The sequence below is a fragment of the Somniosus microcephalus genome, unplaced genomic scaffold (genome assembly GCF_052327205.1).
Source record: "Somniosus microcephalus isolate GS21.2 unplaced genomic scaffold, FLI_Smic_1.0 scaffold871, whole genome shotgun sequence".
In the NCBI taxonomy this organism is placed as follows: domain Eukaryota; kingdom Metazoa; phylum Chordata; class Chondrichthyes; order Squaliformes; family Somniosidae; genus Somniosus; species Somniosus microcephalus.
In genome coordinates, this window is record NW_028226058.1 from 36,399 (window position 1) to 60,993 (window position 24,595).

General features: G+C 47.0%; 1 protein-coding gene across 1 annotated transcript; it reads right to left on the bottom strand.

The window, feature by feature from the left end:
* Positions 1-16,082: 16,082 nt before the first annotated feature.
* LOC147081024 (norrin-like) lies at positions 16,083-23,655 on the bottom strand. Its single transcript, XM_085980989.1, has 2 exons — positions 20,184-23,655; positions 16,083-17,180 (listed from the first exon to the last, which is right to left on the bottom strand). The coding sequence occupies exons 1-2, from the start codon at positions 20,382-20,384 to the stop codon at positions 16,956-16,958; spliced, it is 426 nt and encodes a 141-aa protein (XP_085837115.1). The 5' UTR covers positions 20,385-23,655; the 3' UTR covers positions 16,083-16,955.
* Between the last annotated feature and the right edge of the window lie 940 nt (positions 23,656-24,595).

Sequence of the window (24,595 nt, forward strand, 5' to 3'; positions counted from 1 at the left end):
CAGTTCAAACTATATTCGGCAGAGACTGTTTGAAAAGGAGGGACTGGACTTAAAACAGGCTATAGATATAGCGCGATCGCTGGACATGGCCCAGAGGAACTCTGAATCCTGTTCCCCAGGCCACGCGGCCCACTCCGCCTCGTGCGCGCCGTCATCTTGGAAGCCATCTTCACCTCCCAGGTCTCAGGCCAGCCCAGCACCATCGGAGCCCCAGCCTCCACCCAGGAGCCCCACTACTGCCGCGATGCATCGGGGCCCGAAATGCTACTTCTGCGGTCAGGACAAACACTCCAGGCATCTGTGCCCAGCGAAGGGCACCACCTGTTCTAAATGCGGGAAGAAAGGACACTTCAGCAAAGTCTGCAGAGGGAACCCCGCCTCCAACTCCACCACTGCCGCGTGTGCGCCGTGGGAGCGGCCATCTTGGAAGCCATCTTGTCCACCCTCATGGAGTCCACCATCTTGTCCCGACTACACGGACCTCCAGGACCCACTGGTGGCCTCGATCACAGTGGATCAATCCAGGCCACATCCGTTGTCTAAATCGATGATGGACATAGAGGTAAACGGGAACAAGGTTAAATGCTTGATTGACTGCGGGAGCACCGGAAGCTTTATTCATCCTAGCCTGGTAAAACGACTTTCTCTAACGATAGTCCCCACACAGGGCAAAATCGCCATGGCCGATAAGACTCATACCTCAAAAATTACAGGTTTCTGCGCAGTTATGTTGTCGGTAAAAGGCAATGATAACAGAGATTTTAAACTATTGATAATGCCAGATCTCTGTGTGAGCGTGATCTTGGGTCTGGACTTCCAGTGCCACCACCAAAGTATCACGCTTACCTACGGTGGGTCCCAGCCGCCCCTCACAGTGTGCGGTCTGGCTACCCTGAAGGTCAAGCCGCCCTCTCTGTTCGCCAACCTCGCACCCAACTGCCGACCCATAGCGACCAAGAGTAGGCGGTACAGCTGGGAGGATAGACGGTTCATTGCGTCGGAAGTAGAAAGACTCAAGCGGGAGGGTATCATCGAATGCAGTACCAGCCCATGGCGCGCCCAGGTAGTAGTAGTTAAGGGTAGCGAAAAGAAGCGGATGGTGATAGATTATAGCCAGACGGTTAATCTATACACCCAGCTAGACGCCTACCCTCTGCCCCGCATAGCGGATATGGTTAACCAAATCGCGCAATACCGGGTGTTTTCCACCATCGACCTAAAATCGGCATACCACCAGCTCCCCATTAGGCTGGAGGACCGTCCATACACTGCCTTCGAGGCGAACGGACGTCTCTACCACTTCCTCAGAGTCCCCTTTCGGGTAACGAACGGGGTCTCGGTCTTCCAGCGGGAGATGGACCGCATGGTCGATGAGAACCAGTTAACAGCCACCTACCCATACCTAGACAACGTCACCATCTGCGGCCACGACCAGCAAGACCACGACTCGAACCTCGCGAGATTTCTGAAAACCGCCCTCAGACTCAATCTCACCTACAACGAGGATAAGTGTGTCTTGCCCTTCGCTGGGCACAGATGCCTGGAGTGTTTGTCCTGACCGCAGAAGTAGCATTTCGGGCCCCGATGCATCGCGGCAGTAGTGGGGCTCCTGGGTGGAGGCTGGGGCTCCGATGGTGCTGGGCTGGCCTGAGACCTGGGAGGTGAAGATGGCTTCCAAGATGGCGGCCCCCACGGCGCGCATGAGGCGGAGTGGGCCGCGTGGCCTGGGGAACAGGATTCAGAGTTCCTCTGGGCCATATCCAGCGATCGCGCTATATCTATAGCCTGTTTTAAGTCCAGTCCCTCCTTTTCAAACAGTCTCTGCCGAATATAGTTTGAACTGAGGCCCGCAATAAGGGAGTCTCGAATCAGCTAGGTGCATGTGAGGGGCCACAAAACGGATCCCCTCGTGGAGGCAGTACACCTACTCCACGCAAAGCCACAGTACGCGTACGTCAAGCACGCCGACGGGCGTGAAGACACCGTGTCCATAAAGGACCTCGCCTCGGCAGGAAGCGACGACGACGACCCATCACCACCACCCCCAGAAGAACCTCCACCATCCCCAGAGGTACCCTCACCACCCCCAGAAGTACCTGCAACACCCCCGGCACATGGGCATGCCCAGGAGGGCACCACGGACTCCCGGTCGGAACCCGAGGTACTGTTGCGACGTTCAGGAAGGACTATCACACCCCCAGACAGACTAAATCTGTAGAAGGGGTGAATGTGATGAAATATGCCTTCATCAGACCTGCTTGTATTTTACCTGCTTGTATTGTGTGAACCACACCCTTTTGTTCCTATTGTGTGTATTGGCTATGCCCCTGTCTTTTGCCATATAAAGGTCTCAGGAGCTGTATGAGTCACTCACTACCAGATGAACTCGATGTGGGAAGACCTGCTATGCTGCTATGTTCTTAGTGATTAAAAGCCTTTAGTTGAATCCTTTAAATCCTTGTCTTTGAGTTATTGAAGGCACATCAGTGATTGCATCCTCCGTTGATCTGTTTGCACGATAGGCAAACTGGTGTTGGTCAAGAGAGGCGGGAACACTGGCTTTGATGTGAGCCAGGACCAGTCTCTCGAAACACTTCATTATGATGGGTGTGAGTGCGACAGGTCGATAGTTGTTCAGACACGTCACAGCCGTTACTCCGGTACACGTTTACTCCCCGCTCTTGACCAAAAGATGAGCTGGAACATCTAGACAAAGTTTGGTCAATATTTCTCATAATGTTATAATAGCATATTAATTTCACGAGATGCACAATGATGTGCTACATGAAAATTCCTTTTAAATCATCCTAGGACAATGTTTTGCCTTATTTTAAATTGAACAAAATTTAAAAGGATGATAAGTACATAGTCATGCAATTAGCGAAACAACATGTACTCAGAATGTCCAATCGGCAGATGTACGTTCCGTAGAGGTGAGTTATTCATACGAGTCAAGGAGACATCATTTGAAACTAGTCGAAGCTTGACACGCTGTTCCTTCGATCCGGCGTGTGTACAGATGCGTGTTTTCATAAAGGCCCTGCCAGGCACTCAGTTGATTCCTTCTTCATCCGCGGTGTCTTCCTCCTTCGCTGAAGTAACTCATTGATCTTTCCTTGTTTCGGATGTTGTTTTTCGTGAATCCAATTCCTGATGCGTTGCCAAGCAACGTGTGGAAGAGCCGGCGACACCTTCTGACTGACCATCGTCAGTAATTCGATCGCATCCATTTCCTGTGTCGTGCTGCAAGCTGGGTCTTTGAAAGACAGTGTACGACTGCACCTTGTATTGTTCCTCCTTTTCGGTATCCCGCAGGACATCTTTTGATATTGTCTATGGAGACAGTTTTAAGAATATGCTTGCCATTCGGCAGGTTAATATGTATTTGAACTGTTCTTTCATTAATAATGGAACGTATTTGAATAGGTTTTTTCCACTTCGGTCTTAAACCAGATTTTTGCTCGAACTTCTTTTCCTGTACCCATTCTCCTACTATGGGTTGCCATGCTTTATTTGTCAATTTTTTCTGCCCATTTGCTTCCCTTATCCTCTGATCAATTCGATGAATCTCCTCTGTTACTTCTTCTTTTAAATCTAACTGTCGCTGTCGGGTCAAGGACTCAGAGTGTGTAGAGGCAATAAAAGAACTATGGGTAAGTGGTGTATGCATCTCAACCCCATACATCAGATAATATGGAGTTTTAGGGGACACTGTCCCTGATGCAGATGTGGCACATTATTGAGTGATAGCTGTACCTCCGGAATGATGGTGGTGTGGGAGTCGCTGGAAATAAACAGACTGCGAGACTTTCATATCAGCAAAGAAAAAGGCATGTTAGCTTTATTAACTCTCCACATGGAATGAGGGACTCGGCCTCGTCGCAGGGCTATGACATCATCACACAATCGACGACTCTTAAAGGGACCCTGCCCCGATAACCCAACCAAGTTCCGTACATAACGTGGAGCAATAACAATATTGGCTATACATAGTGAATTGTGTTATTGTCCCTATGTGGTCTCCGCCACATACGTCCCCCCAGAATTCACTAGAACTGGCAATGTCAGTCGTTGAGGGGCCCGGATCACATGGCCGAAATGGCTCTTTAAGTCCAGGGCGGGGACGGGGGGGGTCGCAGGAGGGTCCCCGGGCACTCGGTGGTAGACTGAGGGTGCAGAAGCCGGAGGTTGGCCCCGCCGCGGGGGCGGAGCCAACCCAACGGGTCGGTCCAGATCCAGGTGGGCCGGCTTAAGACGGTCCACGGAAATGTAGTCCGGCTTCCTGCCGACATCCACCACAAAGGCCTTGTCCCCGGCTTCCAGGATGCGGAATGGTCCATCATAGGGTGGGTGAAGAGGTCCCCGGTGGGCGTCGTGACGGACGAAAACGTACTCCGCCGCACGAAGGTCAGGCGGAACGTGGGACTGAGGGAGACGGTGCTGCGACGTGGGCACCAGCGCAAAAACCTTGGCGTTGTCCAGGAGGGCGGACCGCTGACGGGCTGCGGACCAAGGGTCCGTGGCGTTGGGAACGAACTCCCCGGGAACCTGCAGCGGCTGCCCATAGACGAGCTCGGCGGACGAGGACTGGAGGTCTTCCTTGGGGGCGGTCCTGAGCCCCAGCATGACCCACGGGAGTCTGTCGATCCAACTGTCATCCCGGAGGCTGGCCCGGAGCGCGGCCTTCATGGAGCGATGAAACCGTCTGCACAGCCCGTTAGCCTGAGGGTGATATGCGGTGGTGCGGTGGAGTCTCAACCCGAGGCATTGGGCGACAGCGTTCCAGAGCTCCGACGTGAACTGGGGCCCCTGGTCGGAGGAGACGTCAGATGGGGCGCCGAACTGGGCGACCCAAGTGCTGATGAACGCCCGCGCCACATCGGTGGACGTTGTTGACGACAGCGGGACGGCTTCCGGCCATCGGGTGGTTCTGTCAACCATCGTGAGGAGGTGGGTAAACCCGCGGGAGGGCCGCAGGGGCCCCACCAGGTCCACGTTAACATGGTCGAACCGCCTCTCGGGCACTGCGAAAGGTGCCAACGGGGCCGTAGTATGGCGATGCACTTTTGAGCGCTGGCATACCACGCAGGTATTGGCCCAGTCGCGAACGTCCTTCTTGAGCCCACGCCAGACGAACTTAGCCACCACCAGCTTCTGTGACGGCTTCCTGCCCGGTTGGGAAAGGCTATGGTCGGCGTCGAAAACCTGCCGTCTCCACCTGTCGGGCACGACGGGGCGTGGCTGCCCAGCGGAGACGTCGCACAGGAGCGTGGTGCCGGCATCGTCAAACGCAACGTCCGCTAACTGAAGGCCCGTGACAGCCATCCTGTAGGCCTGGACGTCCGGGTCGGAGGCCTGGTCGGCCGCCATGCGGGTGTAGTTGATACCGAGGTGTACGGCGCCGGCGACGACCCGGAAGAGACAGTCGGCGACAGGGTTGTTTTTCCCAGCCACATGCTGGATGTCCGTCGTGAACTCGGAGACGAGGGAAAGCTGGCGCTGCTGACGGGCCGACTACGGCTCGGAAACTTTGGCCATGGCGACGGTCAACGGCTTGTGGTCCACGAACGCCATGAACGGGCAGGCCTCCAGCAGGAAACGGAAGTGTCGGACGGCGAGGTAGTGGCCGAGAAGCTCGCGATCGAAGGTGCTGTACTTCCGCTCGTTTGGGCGGAGCTGCCGGCTGAAGAAGGCGAGCGGCTGCCAGGTGCCGTTGACCCACTGTTCGTGGACGGCGCCGACAACATAGTCCGAAGCATCAGTGGTGAGAGCGATCGGTGCATCGGGCAATGGATGCGCCAGCATGGTCGCGTTAGCCTGGGCCCTTTTCGTGTCCGTGAAAGAATTGGCCATCTCCTCGGACCAGTCGACGGCGAGCTTGGCAGGCTTGCCTTTGAGGGCCTCGTAAAGGGGCCGCATAAGCTGGGCTGCCTGGGGAACGAAGCGATGATAAAAGTTCACCATGCCCAAAAACTCCTGCAGGGCCTTCACGGTGAGGGGTCGCGGAAAATCCATCATGGCCTCCACTTTTGACGGCAGTGGCACCGCCCCGTCCTTCGTGATGTGGTGCCCGAGAAAGTCGATCGAGGACAGCCCGAACTGGCACTTGGCCGGAATGGTGATTAGGCCGTGCTGGCTGAGGCGTTCGAAGAGAGTCCGGAGGTGGGACACATGCTCTGTCCTGCGGGCGCTGGCGATGAGAATGTCGTCCAGGTAGACGAACAGGAATGGCAGGTCCCGTAACACGGTGTCCATTAGGCATGCGGAGGAATTCGAACAGCCCGAACAGGGTGATCACCGCAGTTTTCGGGATGTCCTGCAGCTGAACGGGAACCTAGTGGTAACCCTGAACGAGGTCCACTTTAGAGAAAACAACTTTCCCAGCCAGGCGGGCGGAAAAGTCCTGGATGTGTGGAATCGGGTAACGGTCGGGGGTCGTAGCGTCGTTGAGGCGCCGGTAATCGCCGCATGGGCGCCAACCGCCGCCTGGTTTTGGTGCGATGTGGAGGGGCGAGGCCCACGGACTGTTCAACTGGCGAATGATGCCGAGGCGCTCCATCGTGTCGAACTCGGCTTTGGCGATGGCGAGTTTCCCCGGATCGAGGTGCCGAGCGTGGGCGTAGACAGGCGGACCGGTGGTCGGGATGTGGTGTTCTACCCCGTGCTTGGTGGCGGCGGACGAGAAAGTGGGCTTCGTGAGGTCCGGGTACCCGGCGAGGAGGCGGGAAAACTCGTCAGAGGCCGAGAGTGCGCTGGACAACTTCGTCGTGCCGGAACCACTGAGCGAACACGGGAGTGAACTGAAAGTCTCAGCGTTGACGAGACGTCAGTTCTTGACATCCACCAAAAGGCCATTGGCGCAGAGGAAGTCAGCGCCGAGAAGTGGGGTGGACACTTTCGCTGTAACAAAGTCCCAAGCGAAACGCTGCCCGCCAAAACACAGTGCCATGCTCCGTTTCCCGAAAGTATGGATGGAACTGCCGTTGGCGGCTTCGAGAGCGGGGCCGTGGTTCCCCCCCTGTATGTCTATGGTTGACGCGGGCAGGACGCTCACCTGGGCACCCGTGTCGCAGAGGAAACGACGTCCAGAGTCAGTGTCCGTAATGAATAACAGACTACCTGAACGGCCGACAGCCATGGTAGCTAATGAGTGGACCTTTGCTTTTCCTGACGCGGTAAAGCTGCACGGGGGCCGGCACTTCTTAGCGTTGGGGCCGAACTGCGCGTGGTAGAAGCACATGCTTGGGGGCTGCCGCCGTTGGGCTGTGGCGGTGGGGGCAGGGCCCCTCATGTCCGCGCAGTACTGTTGCCCGGCGGAGAAAAATTTGTCGGCCTCCTTGGCCAGGGCGCGGAAATCACTAATATGAGAGTTGGCTAAAGCCGACCGTATTTGCCCTGGCAGCTGTTGTAGGAACAGTTCTCTGAAGAGGAAGCACGGCTTGTGCTTGCCCAGGAGGGTTAACATGTGGTCCATCAGTTCTGAGGGCTTGGAGTTGCCAAGCCCGGGTAGAGAGAGAAGCTGGCGTGCGCACTCGGGTTCAGTTAGTCCAAAAGTCTCTAGGAGGTGCGTTATCAGCATCGCAAATTTGTGGTGCTCCGGGGGGTCCTCGAGCAGGCTCACGACTCTGGCCGTGGTGGAGCTGCCGAGAGCAGAGACGACGTAATAATACTTCGTGTCGTCCGCGGTGATGTCCCGGTGTGCAAACTGAGCCTCGGCCTGGGCGAACCAAGCGGCAGCCTGTCGTTCCCAAAACTCCGGTAATTTGAGAGAAACGGCGTTCGTCGCCATCTCGGATAAAGTCTTTGGAAACGTCCAAAAGAGAAACGGGGTCACCAATGTAGGAGTCGCTGGAAATAAACAGACTGCGAGACTTTCATAGCAGCAAAGAAAAACGCGTGTTAGCTTTATTAACTCTCCGCATGGAATGAGGGACTCGGCCTCGTCGCAGGGCTATGACGTCATCACACAATCGACGACTCTTAAAGGGACCCTGCCCCGATAACCCAACCAAGTTCCGTACATAACGTGGAGCGATAACAACATTGGCTAAGCATAGTGAATTGTGTTACTGTCCCTATGTGGTCTCCGCCACATAGGTCCACTTATTCCGCCTGATTTTCAACAGTTTGACCAATGGCTTTTTTACTTCCTGGTTTTTACGTTCCACCAGTCCCACTGATTGCGGATGACGTGGCGTGCTGTGCTCTAACCCAATCCCCCTTTGTTCGCAGTAGTCTTTGAAGGCCTTAGATACAAAGGCTCCGCCTTGATTGGAGTGTACGATTTTGGGTGCACCAGCTACTGTAATTATATCAGAAATAGCCCTGGCAAGTGCATTTTCCGAAATAGTTTTTGTGGGAACCAGCCAGCAGAAGGAAGTGCATCCATCTACACAAACGAGAATATCTCTATATCCCAAAGACGGGGGTAGTGGTCCAATAAAGTCAATAAAGAATTTTCCCATTGGCTCATCAGCTTTCACAGGAGCCAATGGTGGTGGCTTAATTAGTGATGACTTATTGGTTAAATAGCATGGCTCACAATTTGACACATATGTTTTACAGGCCTTAAGCATGCCTGGCCACCAATATAAGGGGTTCAATTTGCAGAATGTTGTTCTGGCACCACAATGTGCTTGACCTATGCCCTCGTGAGCTTCTTTTACAAGCTGTTCTCGTTTGTGTCTCGGGGGTACTTCTCGGTTTCCCTTGGGCAACTTAACTAGCACAATACCCGTAGGGGTTTCCGAGTAAAAGTACTTTGGTGGATATCCTGGTGGATTCTCTTTTATTGGGTCTAATAGCTGAATCAGTTCCTCATCCTGATTAGCTGCCCATTCTGCCCTAGTGATTACACTAACATTGGCAGGCTCCTTTCGAGGGGGTGTCATGCAGACCGAACGTTTCGCTTGTTCGTCTGCAAGGCTGTTTCCTTTTGAGTGTACTGTCCCAGTGGTATGCCCGTTTACATGAATCACCTGACAATTCTGTTTCTCCATTCTCGAACGGAGAATATCTTCCCGCAATTACTTATGTTTTATGGGTTTACCCTTATGATTGGTAAAATTCGTTTGTTCCCAGAAAACTAGATCTTGGTTATATCCTCTTTTACAATAGTCACTATCCATGCAGATTAGTGTGGGTTTAATAGGGTCTGCCTTCTCTAAAGCATACCGTAATGCTGCGGCTTCAGCATATGGCCTATGGCCAAGGGGTATAGACAGTAATTCTTCTGGATAAAAAGAATAGGAATCTCAAAAAGTCCCTACTACTATGCCCATCCCAGCTGAGGATTGTTGGGATGTCCCTTTTTTAATCGTCATTGATGATCCATCACGGTAAATAACTTGATGGTATTCTGTAAGCGGTCTCATAGGTATTTGTCTGATTCCCTCTTCCATATCATCATCCTCCATGATGGGGAGATGCTCTATCTTGCCACATTGATTTGGATGGTGTTGTAGATAAGGGTAGTATCTAGTAATGAGCTGCTCGAGGCGGTCTTTGCCTCCCCCCTCTAGGCAAGTTCGATCAAGCTGTGTTTGAACATGTTTTTCCCTGTCATCCTGGTATGTGGATGCTTCTACAGGTCTGGTTGAGATTTTACAGTAATGTTTCATGTCTGGTTCTCCTACAATGAGGGAACAGGCCAATTGTGGTACCAGTCCTACATCCCTGATTCCACATATAGTAATAGGTATTTTGTAAAAATTAACTATTTTGGTTTTTTCTTGTGTGAATCTCCCTAATGGTTTTTTACAAATTGGGCTTCCCAAATCTGCCCACTTAGTTTTTATAATTGCAGGATCTATTACAGTATAATCAGCTCCCGTATCAAACAGGGCCTTCACTTGTGTGTTTGGGCGCAAGGTTGCCAAGGCATAGGGGAATTCAAGAGGCCCTGGCTGGGTGCCAGGCCTCCAATCCTGGGATTGTTCATCCTCAGGATGCTGAGTTACATTTGCTGTTTTGTCTTTAATTATTTTAACTGATTTTTGTTACTCCCTCTTGGGGGTATCATGTTTTCCAGATCCCTGAGGGGGTTTGTCGGACCGTTTATTATCTTGACGATCCTCCTGTTGGGGTGGACGTTGGTTCTGCCGGGAATCTTTTTGATCCCAATTTCGATTTTCTCAGTACCCTCCCATGGCTCTCTGATAGTTTTGGCCAGTGTAAAAGCTGTCCCCATAGGGAGTCCACTGTCCTTCACTTTCCTTTCTTGGTCTAGCCCCTCATCTATCCCATCTTTCTGGGGAGAAATCTTTCTCGTATTGTGGGCGAGTTGGGGGTGTAAACATTCTGGAATACCCTCTTGGGGGTCCCGAGCCATGGGTTTGTGTCTGGGCGGGGTGGACTTGAGACTTGGGTCTATACAGTCCTTCTTTCTGAGTATCAAAGGTACCTTCTCCGTCTTTTTTATCCCTAGTTTCTGATCTCATTATAGGTTTAGTTTGGGGTAGACCCACATGGTCATGATTTAATTGGATAATGTGATTGACATTATCCCATCTTTGTTGGTTATCTCGATAATCGTTTAGAGCACCCTCACAGGCAAGTTTGAGGGCTGTATTTTGATATTGATTGGCCAGGCAACCGTGGACAATGTCTCAATTATCCTGTGTAAGTACTTTGTCTATTCTGTAGGCAGCTACCAGCCCTTTAGTTGTGGCTGTATTAGTGAGTATTTCCTTGATGGAACCCATTACATGCCCTCCCTGAGTTGCTGTGAGAACATAGGTGTATATTTGAACCCAGTTGTTACACTGGTTTAATGGGGGAATTAAGTCTGAACTTAGTATCATTTGCAGTAGTTGCCTCAGGTGTTGGGCATTCCAATCTTGGCAACAGGTTTCCAATTTATCAAGGTTAGTTAGAATCCAGCAGGTTTTTTCCTGGCTGGTGTTTCCCAGTCTACCACACATTGTGTAGATAGAGCTCAGGTTTACTTGACCTGGGGCGCAATTTGTGGTTGCTGGGGTTGGTTTACTAGACCATTAATCATTGCACCTCCAGCATTTAGTTAAGATTGAGCTAGCGCCTGTTGGCATCGATTTTAAGCTGTCTATAGTTTTCTCGAAGATTCTGGTCATTTATTTTATCATGAGCTTGCCACCTTAACCGGAATCCATGGCCCCCAGGAGATAGGCTGCTCCGGGTCCCGCTGTTCTGCCATGGTTGCCACCACCTTGTTGGGCACCGTTCATTAGGCCTCCCAATTGTGCAGGTGTGCACCTTATCATTAAGGAATTTAGTGGATTTGGAGTATTTGTTTGATTATCCCACAGGATGTTCTGTATCCCCTGGTTCTAGGGATTAACCTCAATCATGCCATGAGTTCTAACAGCTCCGTCGGCATCAAAGCCTTCTATTTCAAAAATTATCACTTGGTTTTGTGGAGATGCAGGGATAGGATTATTTCCCCTAATAAAGCAATCGTTTGAATTTCCTAATAAAAAGACTTGGCCAATTCCGACAGAGTTTGCCATTTCATCAGGACCTAACCTCGGTTAGGGTTTAATATGAACTTTATAAGAAATTTCTAGACCTCAATAGTATATTGAGGGAGTTCTGATTTAAGTTCTACATGGCCTGATCAGAGTCTTGTCGTCTCTAGAGACTTAAATCTGGGTCTTAGTACCACTGTCAGTAAAACACTCCTTCTATACTTAACAATCTACAAGATGATATAGATATAAATATAAGTATAGGTTCCATATCAACTTGTTAACACACATGTTGGGCGCCAACTGAAGGGATAATTACTAATCCTAGCCCTTTTTGGGCTACCCCGGATCAGGCGTATTCCCCAGACATTCACCTTCAACTAAAGTTAGAGATAGCCGAATTCTATAAGTTGCTTAATTGGGTCTAAAGGTCCAGACTATCTCTCCCTAAAGGAAAGAAACAACTTGAAGGTGTTACCATCCTCCAGATAGCACTTTTAATAAGTTTAACTAGACTGTAACCTTCCAGATATTATGAGGGTCCGGAATACTCCCGCAGAATTCTGTAACTCCTCACCAAAGAGTGTACAGAGATTGAGTTTATGAGTTTGATACAGAAGTATTCTGTGAGACAATTCTAAAAATATATAGATTTATTAAAGAACCGACATGTATTTAACAGCTGGTGATTTCAGTCGCAACATTAACAGTTCAAAATACAAATAGCTTACAATTCTTATTCTCAAATCTTAACTTTGTTACATTTTTACATTTCTACTTCTTTCTTAATCTAGGATATCCACCAAAATCAAATACAAGTACCTTTTTGATCCCCGAGACTCAGAGTTAAAAACTTAGAGTCTGCCTCTGAAGAGTGAATCACTTTGCCCCTTTCAGTGACTTCTGACTTCCTATCTGAAAGTTCCATATTTTATATTCTTTTTGCAGTGGTATATCCTTTGAAGTTTTCTGCTGATGTAAGCTAATTATCTCTAGTCATTCTTGCTGTTCACTTCTTTCTAATCTTACTGTCAGTTCAGCTGTTAACTTGTCGAATCCTGTCTCTACCTTTAGGTGTTCAAAACTTTATCATAAAAAATGGTTATGACAGATGTATCTATTTGATGCCATTCTTACGAAGTTTTTCCATTCAATTCTTAAATCACCTTAGCTGTTTGTAAGCAGACATCGTATCTCCTAGTTATTCCATTTTCAACACAAACACAATGTGATTGTTTGGTGCATCTACGGATATCATATTTACAAAGTCTTCTGCTTGTACCTTTTACAATATGTAAATCAAAAACACTTCAACCGAGTACTTGTTTGTTTCCCTAGCCATCTCAATTGGTTGTATTATAGACATCGTGTCTCCTGTCTTTCATTTGATGTTATATTTATGAAAGGCACATGGTTTTTTAATGTTCTGTGTTTCTGTTCGAAGTGTTAGTTTTTAACACTTTAAACTGGGTAATGTTATTGTGTTTCTCCCAAACTGCAGACTTCTTGGAAACTCCAACCCTTTGCTTCAATAGGGCCATTGTTTCAGTATTTACAACCAATTCCCATTTCAAAAGCTTGTATTCTGTTTACAGCTTGTTTCGTTGAGGCTTTTAGATTTTTAAATCCAGTTTTCATGTTTTAATAAAGTCAAAATTCTGTTCATGGGATGGTGTATCTCTTGGAATATGGCTATTTCCTTTACAATGTGGGTGCACATCACGCCGGCTGCGCAGCTTGGAGACGTGAAATCCGGAAGTCAAAATTAATTGGTATAATTTAGTTGAGGTCGCGGATTTCGATTCATTCATTTGACTGCCAGGTTTCGCCCCCACTGGGAAGCCGCATTCATATTAATATCGGGGCCCATATACTTGAACATAAACCTGTGGGACTCAAATTTATATGTTTTTTTAAACTTTCCTCGGAACTTATCACTTGTTTCTTTAAAAATAATTACGTGAAAATCACAAAATAAATGAATGTTCCTTTGCTTAAGAAAACATTGAGGAAAATTTAGTAATTAAAAAAAAATGGTTACTTAGGTTTTGAAAGGGTTTTTCTAGTTTGCTTCCAACCACATATCTGTGGCATAAGTAAGACCGCATATTTCCACCTCCATAACATCGCCCGTCTCCGCCCCTGCCTCAGCTCATCCGCCTTTGTTACCTCTAGACGTGACTATTCTAACGCACTCCTGGCTGGCCTCCCACATTCTACCCTACGTAAACTTGAGGGCATCCAAAACTCGGATGCCCGTGTCCTAACTCGCACCAAGTCCCGTTCACCCATCACCCCTGTGCTCGCTGACCTACATTGGCTTCCGGTTAAGCAACACCTCGATTTCAAAATTCTCATCCTTGTTTTCAAATCCCTCCATGGCCTCGCCCCTCCCTATCTCTCTAATCTCCTTCAGCCCCACAACCACCCCCCCACCACACTCCCGCCACCCCAACGAAATATCTGTGCTCATGTTCTGCCCTCGAGTATTCCTGATTTTAATCGCTCAACCATCAGTGGCTGTGCCTTCAGCTGCCTAGGCCCTAAGCTCTGGAACTCCCTCCCTAAACCTCTCCGCCTCGCTACCTCTCTTTCCGCCTTTAAGACGCTCCTTAAAACCTACCTCTTTGATCAAGCTTTTGTTCATCTGCCCTAATTTCTTCTTATATGGCTCGGTATCAAATTGTTGTCTTATAATACTCCTGTGAAGCGCCTTGGGATGTTTTACTACGTTAAAGGCGCTATATAAATACAAGTTGTTGTTGTTGTATTGTATCTTTTTATTTTATTTAGATCATACATATTTGTATAGTGTATTGAAAAAGGGGCAGTGTCATCTCATGGTGCAGCTCAGAGACAAACAAACAAATTGTGCAACACTCAGGAGAAAAAGCAATCTCAGGAAATTGCATTCATTGGCAAGTCTGTGGGGTAGAAATTGCATAGTGTGGCCTACCGGCGCGAACAGGGCACAGGGAACGATACCTGTGCTAGAACAGGTAGACCCGAGGCCCGATCAAATTTGGGCCTCAGGCCTACTTTAAATTAGACGGCTGCTGCGTGTCCCCAGGCAGTTCGCTGGTGAACCAGACATTGATGTCAGGCCACAGGTAAGTCCCGGGAGGGGTGTTGGAGTGAGCTATGGCTGGGGGGTGGTGTTGGCAATCACAACACTGTGGAGTCGAGGAAGCACTGCTGCTCCTCCTGGCTCCACAGGACGTTAGCAGTAGGACCAATGCACGCGCAGTTTGGGCACAAGCCATCCCACTGCTAAATTGGTATGCTTCACACCCAAAAAATGGGCACAACACATACCAATTTCTACCCATCAATTTGAATGTGTAAATCTGCAGCAAGTTATGTGTGAATTTTATCTGTGAAAATCAGTAGAAGCTGAAAATGAAGTCCTTTAACCACAAGCTATAGTATTTATAGTGAAGCACATGCATTAGGCATAGCTTGGATTGTAGAATTGTAAAGTGAGAAGCAGGAAGTTAGAGGGTGTTTATATAAAGGTATATTCATATTCGCAGTTATCTATAATTAAATACAAAAATCCATCAGCAGCGGCTCATCCAATCAGTACGTTTGCATAATCCTGTTTCCCGCTTATTTTCCCCATGGCCCTTGCTCAGGGTAGTAAGATTAATACCCCATTGAAGAGTAATTTCTAATTTATAGTAGCAGTTATTGGGGGGAATTTTAACATCAAAGAGTGAGTGGGTTTGGGAGTGGGTGGGTCGTAAAAAGTGCGGAAATTGACAGCGCGTCGGGAAGCCAGTTCCAACCTGCCGACTTCTGCATTTCACTGGAGCACATTCAGAAACGTTCGGGAGAGGCGGGTTATGAATTGAAAGCAATTAAGAGGTTGTTAAGAGGTAGTTAACAGGTTTTTTAACAAGGGTTTTCAACTTTCACTGTTGGTCCACGGGTTTCCCAAGCTCCCTGGACTTTGCGTGTGAAAGCAATGAGAGAGCACAGCGGCAATTGAAGTGGCTTAACAAATGGCAGGCAAAAAGAGACCTCACACCTGCTTCCTTGACTAAGTGAAAGGCTTTTGCTCACACGCCCTCCCCCCCCCCCCCAACCCCCCCACATTCCCCCTCCAACCCCCCGCATTTCCACCCCCCCCAAACCCCCCACCAGCACTTGTTCTGAAAGTTTGCCTTTAGTACTTTGCAGGTGATTTCCACAACTTGAGGTGGTTTCTACTAATTTGGAAGGGATTTTCACTACATTGGAAGTCACTCTCACTAGTTTCGAGGTTTGTGCATCTGATCTCCACGTTAAATCTGTCATACATCAGATCAGCATTCATGCCGCTTATGCGGTTTCAGCTTGGACCAAGATGAGCACCAGCATCAACAGCACCAGCAGCAGCAGACATTGCTGGCCGGGATGCCCGGGATGGACTCATCATGGCAACATTTAGTAAGGTTGCACCACTGTACCCATCTGGCAGCCACATGCTGAACACACTTGCTCCGCCACTCACCACCCCCCGCACAAAGCAGTCCTGCAGTCAACTAAACATCCCTTTCACAAACACCCATTGTTCAGATTGAAGTCTTGTCCTATCATTCATCAGAACGGAGATTGCCAGTTGGCAAGCTGCAGGCAAAAATGGGCAAGACTGGAAAGTGTGCAAAGAAATAATTTTATATGTGGATCAAAACTTATACAGTAACTTATTATTGTGACATGTCTAACAAACCCATGTTCATACCCTTGTGCAACTAATAATCTTTCATCTTCCTTTTCGTATAACTCCTATGACGTCCAACCCCTGTGGTTTCAGCAGAGGTCGAGGCAGGCTGTTCACATCCCTGCTCTGACTGTTCAGCTGCTTGGCCGACATCCTCTGGGTTTTGGAGCTCATGAAGGCCCCGCCAAAGACTGCTCCACCTGCACCTGTGCAGGGACAGACAGCCATCGGGACTGGAGGCAGCATGTGGGGCACTGACAATGGGTGGGGGTGGGGGGAGGGGTAATGGGTGAAAAGTGAAAGCGCTTTGAGCAGAAAACAAATTTTAAAATGGCTTAACTTTAAGTTCAGAATAGCAGTTCCATATCTGAGAGGGTTACAGGAAAGTATCCTACATTGCAATATACAGTAATCAGAAATAGAAAATGTGAAAGAAAACAAGTCACACCAGCTCCATTATCTTTCTGACGAATGGTCATCGACCTGAAACGTTAACTCTGTTTCTCTCTTCACAGATGCTGCCTGACCTGCTGAGTTTCTCCAGCATTTTCTGTTTTTATTTCAGATTTCCAGCATCTGCAGTATTTTCTTTTTCCATTATCTTCTGTTTCCTTAGCATTCAATGCAGCTAAACTGTTCATTTTGTTCCTTTTTCCAGATCTTTTCCTGACTCCAAGTGGAATGCCGAAAGATTCCGAGTGGCTCAGGCCTTGTGTTGTGAAGTTGTATTTCTCTTCCTTTCACTAATATAGCTTGTTGTGTTAACCCTCTGCTGCAGTCCTGAATTTGCATGTTGTAACTTTTCATTAATTGCATTCTTCACAGCTACAGGATAGTATGTACCGGTAAGTAGCTGTCAGTCTTTTTCCATTTGCACAGTGCAACAGCGCTGCCTTTAGTTTTGAAGTTTTGGGTTTGCAGCATTCACACACAAACCTGAACGGTTGTTTCAGGACAGCACTGAATGAGATAAGGGGTTCAGATCTGGAGGTGTGACCACAGTGTCCTTCACATCGGGAGAAAAGCACCATCTGAAAGAGATTCATCTGCATGAGAAACATTAAGCTGCATGTAATGCAATGGAAGAAGCCTCCCATTAACTAGAGTGCACCTCACTGACTAGCTTCAAATACTGGAGTTCTCTTCAATTCAGCGTAAATACTATGTGACAGAAGCAGAGCTCCATCTTGCCTCAAACATTAAAAAATCAATATTACAATTTTTTCCTATGTCTTTAGAATAACCAAAATGTTTTAAATCGACTTCAGTTAACTGTGGCTGAGACACAAAGGTAAATTCACCCAATTTTCTGGTTATTGAGAACACCCAATTTATCAATCAATGTTCCTATCCACTAAAGCTCTCTGCCAGCAGTGCGGCCTCACAAAATATGCCTCATATAATTTTTTTTTATTGGTGTCAGAGGAGAAACAAAAGCAAAAGCTATCTAAAGATAACTATTTCTTTCATGGGAAGGGAACCAGCTTTGGATGAGACGTTAAACCGAGGCCCCGTCTGCTCTCTCAGGTCGACGTAAAAGATCCCATGGCACTATTTTGAAGAAGAGCAGGGCAGTTATCCCCAGTGTCCTGGCCAATATTTATCCCTCAATCAACATCACTAAAAACAGATTATCTGGTCATTATCACATTGCTATTTGTGGGAACTGGTTATGCGCAAATTGGCTGCTGTGTTTCCTACAGTACAACAGTGACTACGCTCCAAAAGTACTTCATTGGCTGTAAAGCCTTTTGGGACGTCTGGAGATCATTAAAGATGCTATATAAATGCCAGACTTTCTTTCTTTTCTTTTGTTTGGCATTACTGCCTGATCCAATACTATTGGTTAGTCCATCATGTCTTTGAAATTTTAATGTTTGCAAATTTGCAGACTCATGACAGATATTTGGGGTAATTTTCCTCCACAAATCGGGCAGGATCACAGAGGAAATGGAATAATGAGGATATTGCGACTTTACCACCCTGACTATGATTTAATTCCCTCACTGGGTACCATCACTACATGCTCCTTCCCAACCCACTTCATGCTATTGGCGGCAGGGGTGAGGCCTGGGTCTCACATTTTCCTTTTTCCCACCTGTGCTCCTGCCACTTCTTAGGCTGCCATGGGGAGGGTGGCAGTAACAGTCGTGAGATGCCATCATGGAGGGAGAGGACCTAGTAACGGCTTCCTCTCTCTCTGTTCCTCCTCCAACATTTACCTGTTGAGTGCTCCAGCCCCACTCTCGACCAAGGCTTTCTCTGTGACATCTCGTGTAATGTCCGAGGTGCTTCTGCCCCATTAAGTGCCCTTGCCGGATCTTATGGTGCTGCAGCATCATCTCTACTCCAGCAGTGCTGGCATTCTCTGCTTTTGTACTGGCAGGCACCCTCTTGCCAGCTGGAATCCCTCTAGGAGCCCCCACCACAAATGTAACAAGTCCAAAGCCAAGAAAATAGGTCAAAGGCTGGGCAGTGCAGAGGGCTGGGTGAAGAATCCCCTGCGCAGAATTGTTTCTTTTGCGGGCAGGTGTCCTGAACAAATAACTCAACAGGCAACCAAAAGATTGTTGTCCACATTTTATCTACTTGTAAAGGCAGAAATTATTGATATTCTGATTGTCTGATTATTGACAAAGAATCACTGATTTTCAGAGGAAATTTGGACTTTGGAGGCCCCAAGGAATTAAAGAGGTATGGGTTTTCCCTTTGTCTCCAGATTCCTATTTTGAGACTATTTCCACGTTGATGCAGTGGAAAAAGCTCCTTGGTGTCAACTGTCCATGTAATGATTCACCAGTTCAAAAGTTACCTCAATTAACTTTAAAAGAATCAGCACTCTTAATTTTTTTTAAATTATTTACATAGTAAGCCAAGTATTGTACTGCTGCTATCTTGCTGATAGTTTCCACTTCTGTATAATTAACCTGCTTTTATGTAAATTTGTCTACTAGTTTTAGCCTGAATGGAATGGTATGACAGTCTGATATTTACCAACCTGTGAATTGAGCAACAACCCATGGAATAGACAGGCCACATAATCTCGGCTACAAAATACTGTTCTAAAAGGGTAATTGTTAGTCACGTAGCACGCTGTCCAATAACATCATGCACAAGGTTTCAAGTTTAATTCGTAAGAGATGCAGATCTGCTTATGGAAATGACTTTTTTGTGTGATACACTGATTATACCCAGAGTGAAGGGTATGTTGCTATAAATGTGCAGGACAATTCCTCATTGCAACTATGGGGTGCCTAGCCTACAATAAAATTTGAATTGATAAAAGCAGGATGGCAGATAGGAGAAGCTATGAGCAATTTGTATATAATTTTAACACAGTGGGAAATACTAAGGCGAATTGTAGCACTCCAATACTACATCTGGAGCTTGGCTAAAATCCGATATAATTCTGCATTGAGCAGGGATTAAACCTGGGGTCTTCCTGGTATGGCATTTATCAGTGAGCCATTCCAGGCTTACACACTAAAGTTTTGTTGCATAATTTGCAATTAAATTAATAACTACAACCTGAACCAAATTACAGATTTTTTTTACTTGACTTGATAAATGTAAGTTTTTTTATCTAGTGTAATTATATATATTTTTTTTAAAGTGGTTTGCCAAAGTAACAAGCATTCGGACAGGATTTTTCTGCTTTAATGAAATTATATATAATATACAGGTGAATCTCCTATGGCATTGCTCATGGTTAAACCAAGGCAATAGTACGTCTTTTAGTTGTGTTTGTTGTACAGGGCTGAGAACACTTTCATTATTATAATATGTCAAAAATAAATTATTTATCTTGCTTCATTTTTAACTATGCTGCAGAAATGTTATTGCAGTCTCAAAGGTTGAAAGGAGACCAACAGCTGTTATAGCAGGAGCCATATATTGTGCCAGTCTCAATGATGTGATCTTTTCAGGTTCTGGCTGTAACACAATAATTGACTGGTTCAATCCCTAGTTATCATGTTTTAGAAATATATAGAGTAATTTGTTTTGATCATCATGTAACATCTAATTCCTCTTACCTTTGAATTGCACTTGTATGATGGATGGCTGATAGATTCCACAAAATGGTGCCTCATGCACCGCTGGGGGTCTGTGTTCATTATTGTTGCACTGCTAACTTTACAATTTGCCATCCACACAGCTGTCAGCAGGGGGAGCATTAGCAGCCAAATTACTAATTGGAGCTTCCTCACAAAGCAGACATCTCTCACCATCTCCATAGGCAAGGAGAGGTACTCCAAAGCAGAACAGTCACTGGCCAGTCTGACCCGGTAAAGAATTCAAACAGCAGCAGTTCACAAGGCAGCATTCATTGTCTTATGCAACCACTTCTTTTTAAAGCTTCACAACCTGCAAAAATGTAATAAGAAAATGTGTCGCATTCAATCCCCAAGAAGGTTGCAATATTTCCTGAAGTGGCAGAGGGATCGTTATTGTATTTTATACGCTTATGTGTAGGGTGGTGGAAATCTGTCTTTGTGTAGCGCTTCATAAAGCAGTGGAACATGGATTCATTTTATATTACCACCTCATACAGACTCACATTTATTAATCTATTCAGCGCACACAACATGAAATTTCACTGAATTTTAGTTGCCACCTTGTGTTTTAAATGTCCTTACTGAATGTGGGTATTGCTGTAGTTTTACATGGATCCAAGTATAAGGATACAATTTATACAATAATGAGTAATGTACAATCAACAAAAGTGTCAGTTCCTGATGAAGATTTGTGTTGTATAGTAGTAATACAATTCAGCCTCATTACTACAGACTTATTGGGACTTTGTTCTCAGTGCTTTGAAATGAGGTTTGAACTCCGCTACAGACTAAAATGAAGCTTCTTACCAGGATTAACAGCAAAGAGCCTTAGAAAAAGAGATTTAGAAGTTTACAGTAATGAGGCTTGCTAATTGTACAACATCCATTATTTCTAGCCGTGCACTGAATAAGATAAGAAGCCAATTATTGCAAGGTTATCACATGATGGCGAGATCTCTGCAAAGGAAAGAAAGCTAGTTACAGAAAGCAGAATTGGGGCCGCTGAATTTTTTTCCCTGCTACTTCATGAAACTGCCGCTCTGTGTAAATGGCACAGCTTCAGGAGTATGTAGCTGGTACACTTAAATGTACAGATTTTGATATGATTGGCAATGAACTACAAAACTGGTATTTACCATACAGATAAAAAATGAAAAACTGCTGGAAATCTGAAATAAAATAGAAAATGCTGGAAATACATAGCAGGTCTGTCAGGGGGGAATTTTTTGGGGGGGGTTCAGCGGGCACGTTTGTTGGCAGGTCAGGTGGGAAAAAAATTTGACAGCAGTTAGAGAACCCACTGTCAAGCCACCTCCACGCTAGTCTCCCAGACACCAAGTGGCGGGGGAGACAATTTAAATCATGAGAGATTGTGAACAGGCAATTAATAGTATTTTAAGCTTACCTTTCAATTTTATGTGTTTCCCAACGGGTTACATGCTGCTCAGGGATCACATCAGCTCGGCATGTCGTGAGTGGATTCAGCATTACTTTATCTGATTATCTGACAGCTGCAAAAGTTGTATAAAAGCTCCCATCTCACAGATGTTCACTTTCCAAGCTCAGAAACCATTGCTTACTGCATTTGGAAGACAGATTGAGCTTTATGCAGCTTGCAAGTGTTTGGAGCAAACTCTCTATCCAGTGCCACCTCAGTGGAACAACCTCTCTCAGCATTGACAGATTTGCTTCTGTCATCTCACCTTCACCTGCCATCTATTACATCAGAATGGGTACAGCTTACACTCTCTCACCTTGGTCCTCAGAATCCCACCATGATCAGCCCCAACACCAGCAGAACCAGGCACACCAGCATAACCAACAACAACACCAATCTTCCAGGGCATCAGTACCCAACCACATCGCTGCCCGGGACGCCAGGGATGGCCTCACCATAGCCAGATTTATTTCACTTGACGCTGTACACCCTGGCTGCCACATGATGTGACAGGTTGGCACCACCCCACACCAACATCCCTATAATGCCCACGCCATTCCTTTCACACTCATCGCCATTGTAGGGGGTACCCTTATGTCTCACCATTCAATGCAACTCACTAAGCTACTTCCAAAGGTGCACACAAATCTGTCCAAGAAAACAAAATGTTGAAAATAAAGATTTCAATGTTTGACAGCACATTAACAGAAACTTCACATGAACATTGGCTAAAACACCCAAGTGGCTACCCTTGTGTGTTGTTAGTTGGTATGATTGGACTAGAATGAGGGTGAGGGGTGGCTAGTGAGATGGGGAATTGATAATGTAGATAGAGAGGGGTGGGTGGAGGTGCAAGGTATGTTGGCGTGAGTAAGGGTGTGCAGGAATAGGGTAGGGAAAGCAGAGTGATGGAGATGGGATGAGTGGCACAGCAGGATGAGGTTGAGTGTGGCTTTGCAGTAACGTTTTGTGATCTATTGAGATCATTGAAAGGTTTGCGCCACTGCAGCCTGGTCCTCCCAATGACATCCCTGCTTGTGTCCTCCTGTGAAATGTGCAACCAGGTTGTGTTGATCTCCTGGGGAGGTCTCTTCTGCCCATTGGAAGGGAAGAGGATCTCCCTGCATGCTGTGACTCCCTCCATAAGCATATGGTGGGAGTCATGGGAGAGCCTGGGTGCAGTCCTGAATCTCTGTGCAGTGCTCGTCAGTGCTTGCAGCACCTCAATGCTGTAGAACACTGACAGCACAACTGTCAAAATCAATTTGCACCTGGTCCCTTTAAGGAAACCGGCTGATGACACGTCATCAAATTATGTCACTATGCCCACTTCCTTCAATTGGCTGGCAAACGTGCTGGGCGGGCTTAACAAGCCTAATCAACGTAAAATCTTTTCACAGGAGCGGGCTGGAGCCAGCAGCGGGGTTCCATCCCGCCACCGACCCCAGCCGCCCCAGACCTGCCTCGGTAGGCAAAATCACGGCATCAATATCTGAAAAGTGAAAAATGTAATCATCATTTCAGGGTACAGACCTCTATCAGAACAGAGCAGCAACTGGAGGTCTGACAAAGGGTTACAACAACATGTTAAGCTATACATTTTTTTCCAGCTACCTGTGTATTTTTATTTCTGATACACTTTCTTTTCCAATGGAATGCAGGGAAATCCAAGCAGATATCTGGGAACATGTCTGCCAAATTCTTATTGGGGAGTGGGACTAACTAACTGACTGAATTGCTCTTCGAAGGAGCCCGCGCAACTTGATAGGCCAAAGGGCCTCCTTCTGTGCTGTACTATTCTATGATTCTATGTAAATCTTTATTTTTCCCTCCTTTTATTCTTCCTATGTGGATTCCAAGATCTCATAAAAATCTGACCCATAAAAAGCATCTGTTCCTGCTCCTGGTGTGAGGGAGAGAGGCTCTGATCCAGGTTGGGTTCCATTCCCAAAGACAGTCCCTCCCATTGACACAAAGTAACAGGTGTGAGGACTGCCACTGACCTGCTCCATTCATCCTTCCCTCCGTCAACTCCAGAGAACCATCATTCTATGCTGCCAGCCCAAGTAGGCCCACCTTGAATACTCCTGCTCTGCTCACAGGAATTACATTAGGACCAACCTGACCAGTTCTCAGGCTTCCCACTTCATCTGTTCCATCCAGTACCAACCCCAGGGCCAAACATTTCTGTCCAATCAAGCCCCATTTGAGCACTGCCGCTCCACTTCCAGCCTTGCTATTGGAACCCAACCTGACCAGTTCTCAAGCTTTCCATGCCATCTTCCCATCCCCCACCTCCTTCACATCGTTAATTTTGCTCCCTGATGGTGCGTCTGTCCCACTCTTTTGCCATTATAATTGAAATCAATAGAAGATGGCCACTCCTATATACAAGGCTCCATGGTTAATATCCCATTCATTAATAAGTAAAGGATTACCCATCTGGTTTACTTATGTCCTTTAGGGAAGGAAATCTGCCATCCTTACCTGGTCTGGCCTATATGTGACTCCAGACCCACAGCAATGTGGTTGACTCTTAACTGCCCTCTAAAATGGACTAGCAAGCCTCTCAGTTGTACCAAACCGCTACGAAAAACAATAATACCTTCAGCACATGGACTGCAGCAGTTCAAGAAGGCAGCTCACCACCACCTTCTCAGGGGCAATTAGGGAAGGGCAATTAATGCTGGCCTTGCCAGCAACGCCCACATCCCAGGAATGAATTTTAAAAAGATAGCTGTGAGAGGAGGTTTTGAATAGAAAGTGAAGCTTCACGTGGTCCTGAGCACCTGGTGTTGGGGGCTAAGTATTACACCAACTTTACTGTCTGTCATATCCAAAGTGTCCATCACACAAAAAAGAAAAATAATCAATTAACAACTAGGAACAGCAAAAAGGATTGCAATGAACAAGTAGTAAGCACCACAAAGCTACCTGTGAAACCACTTGAAAC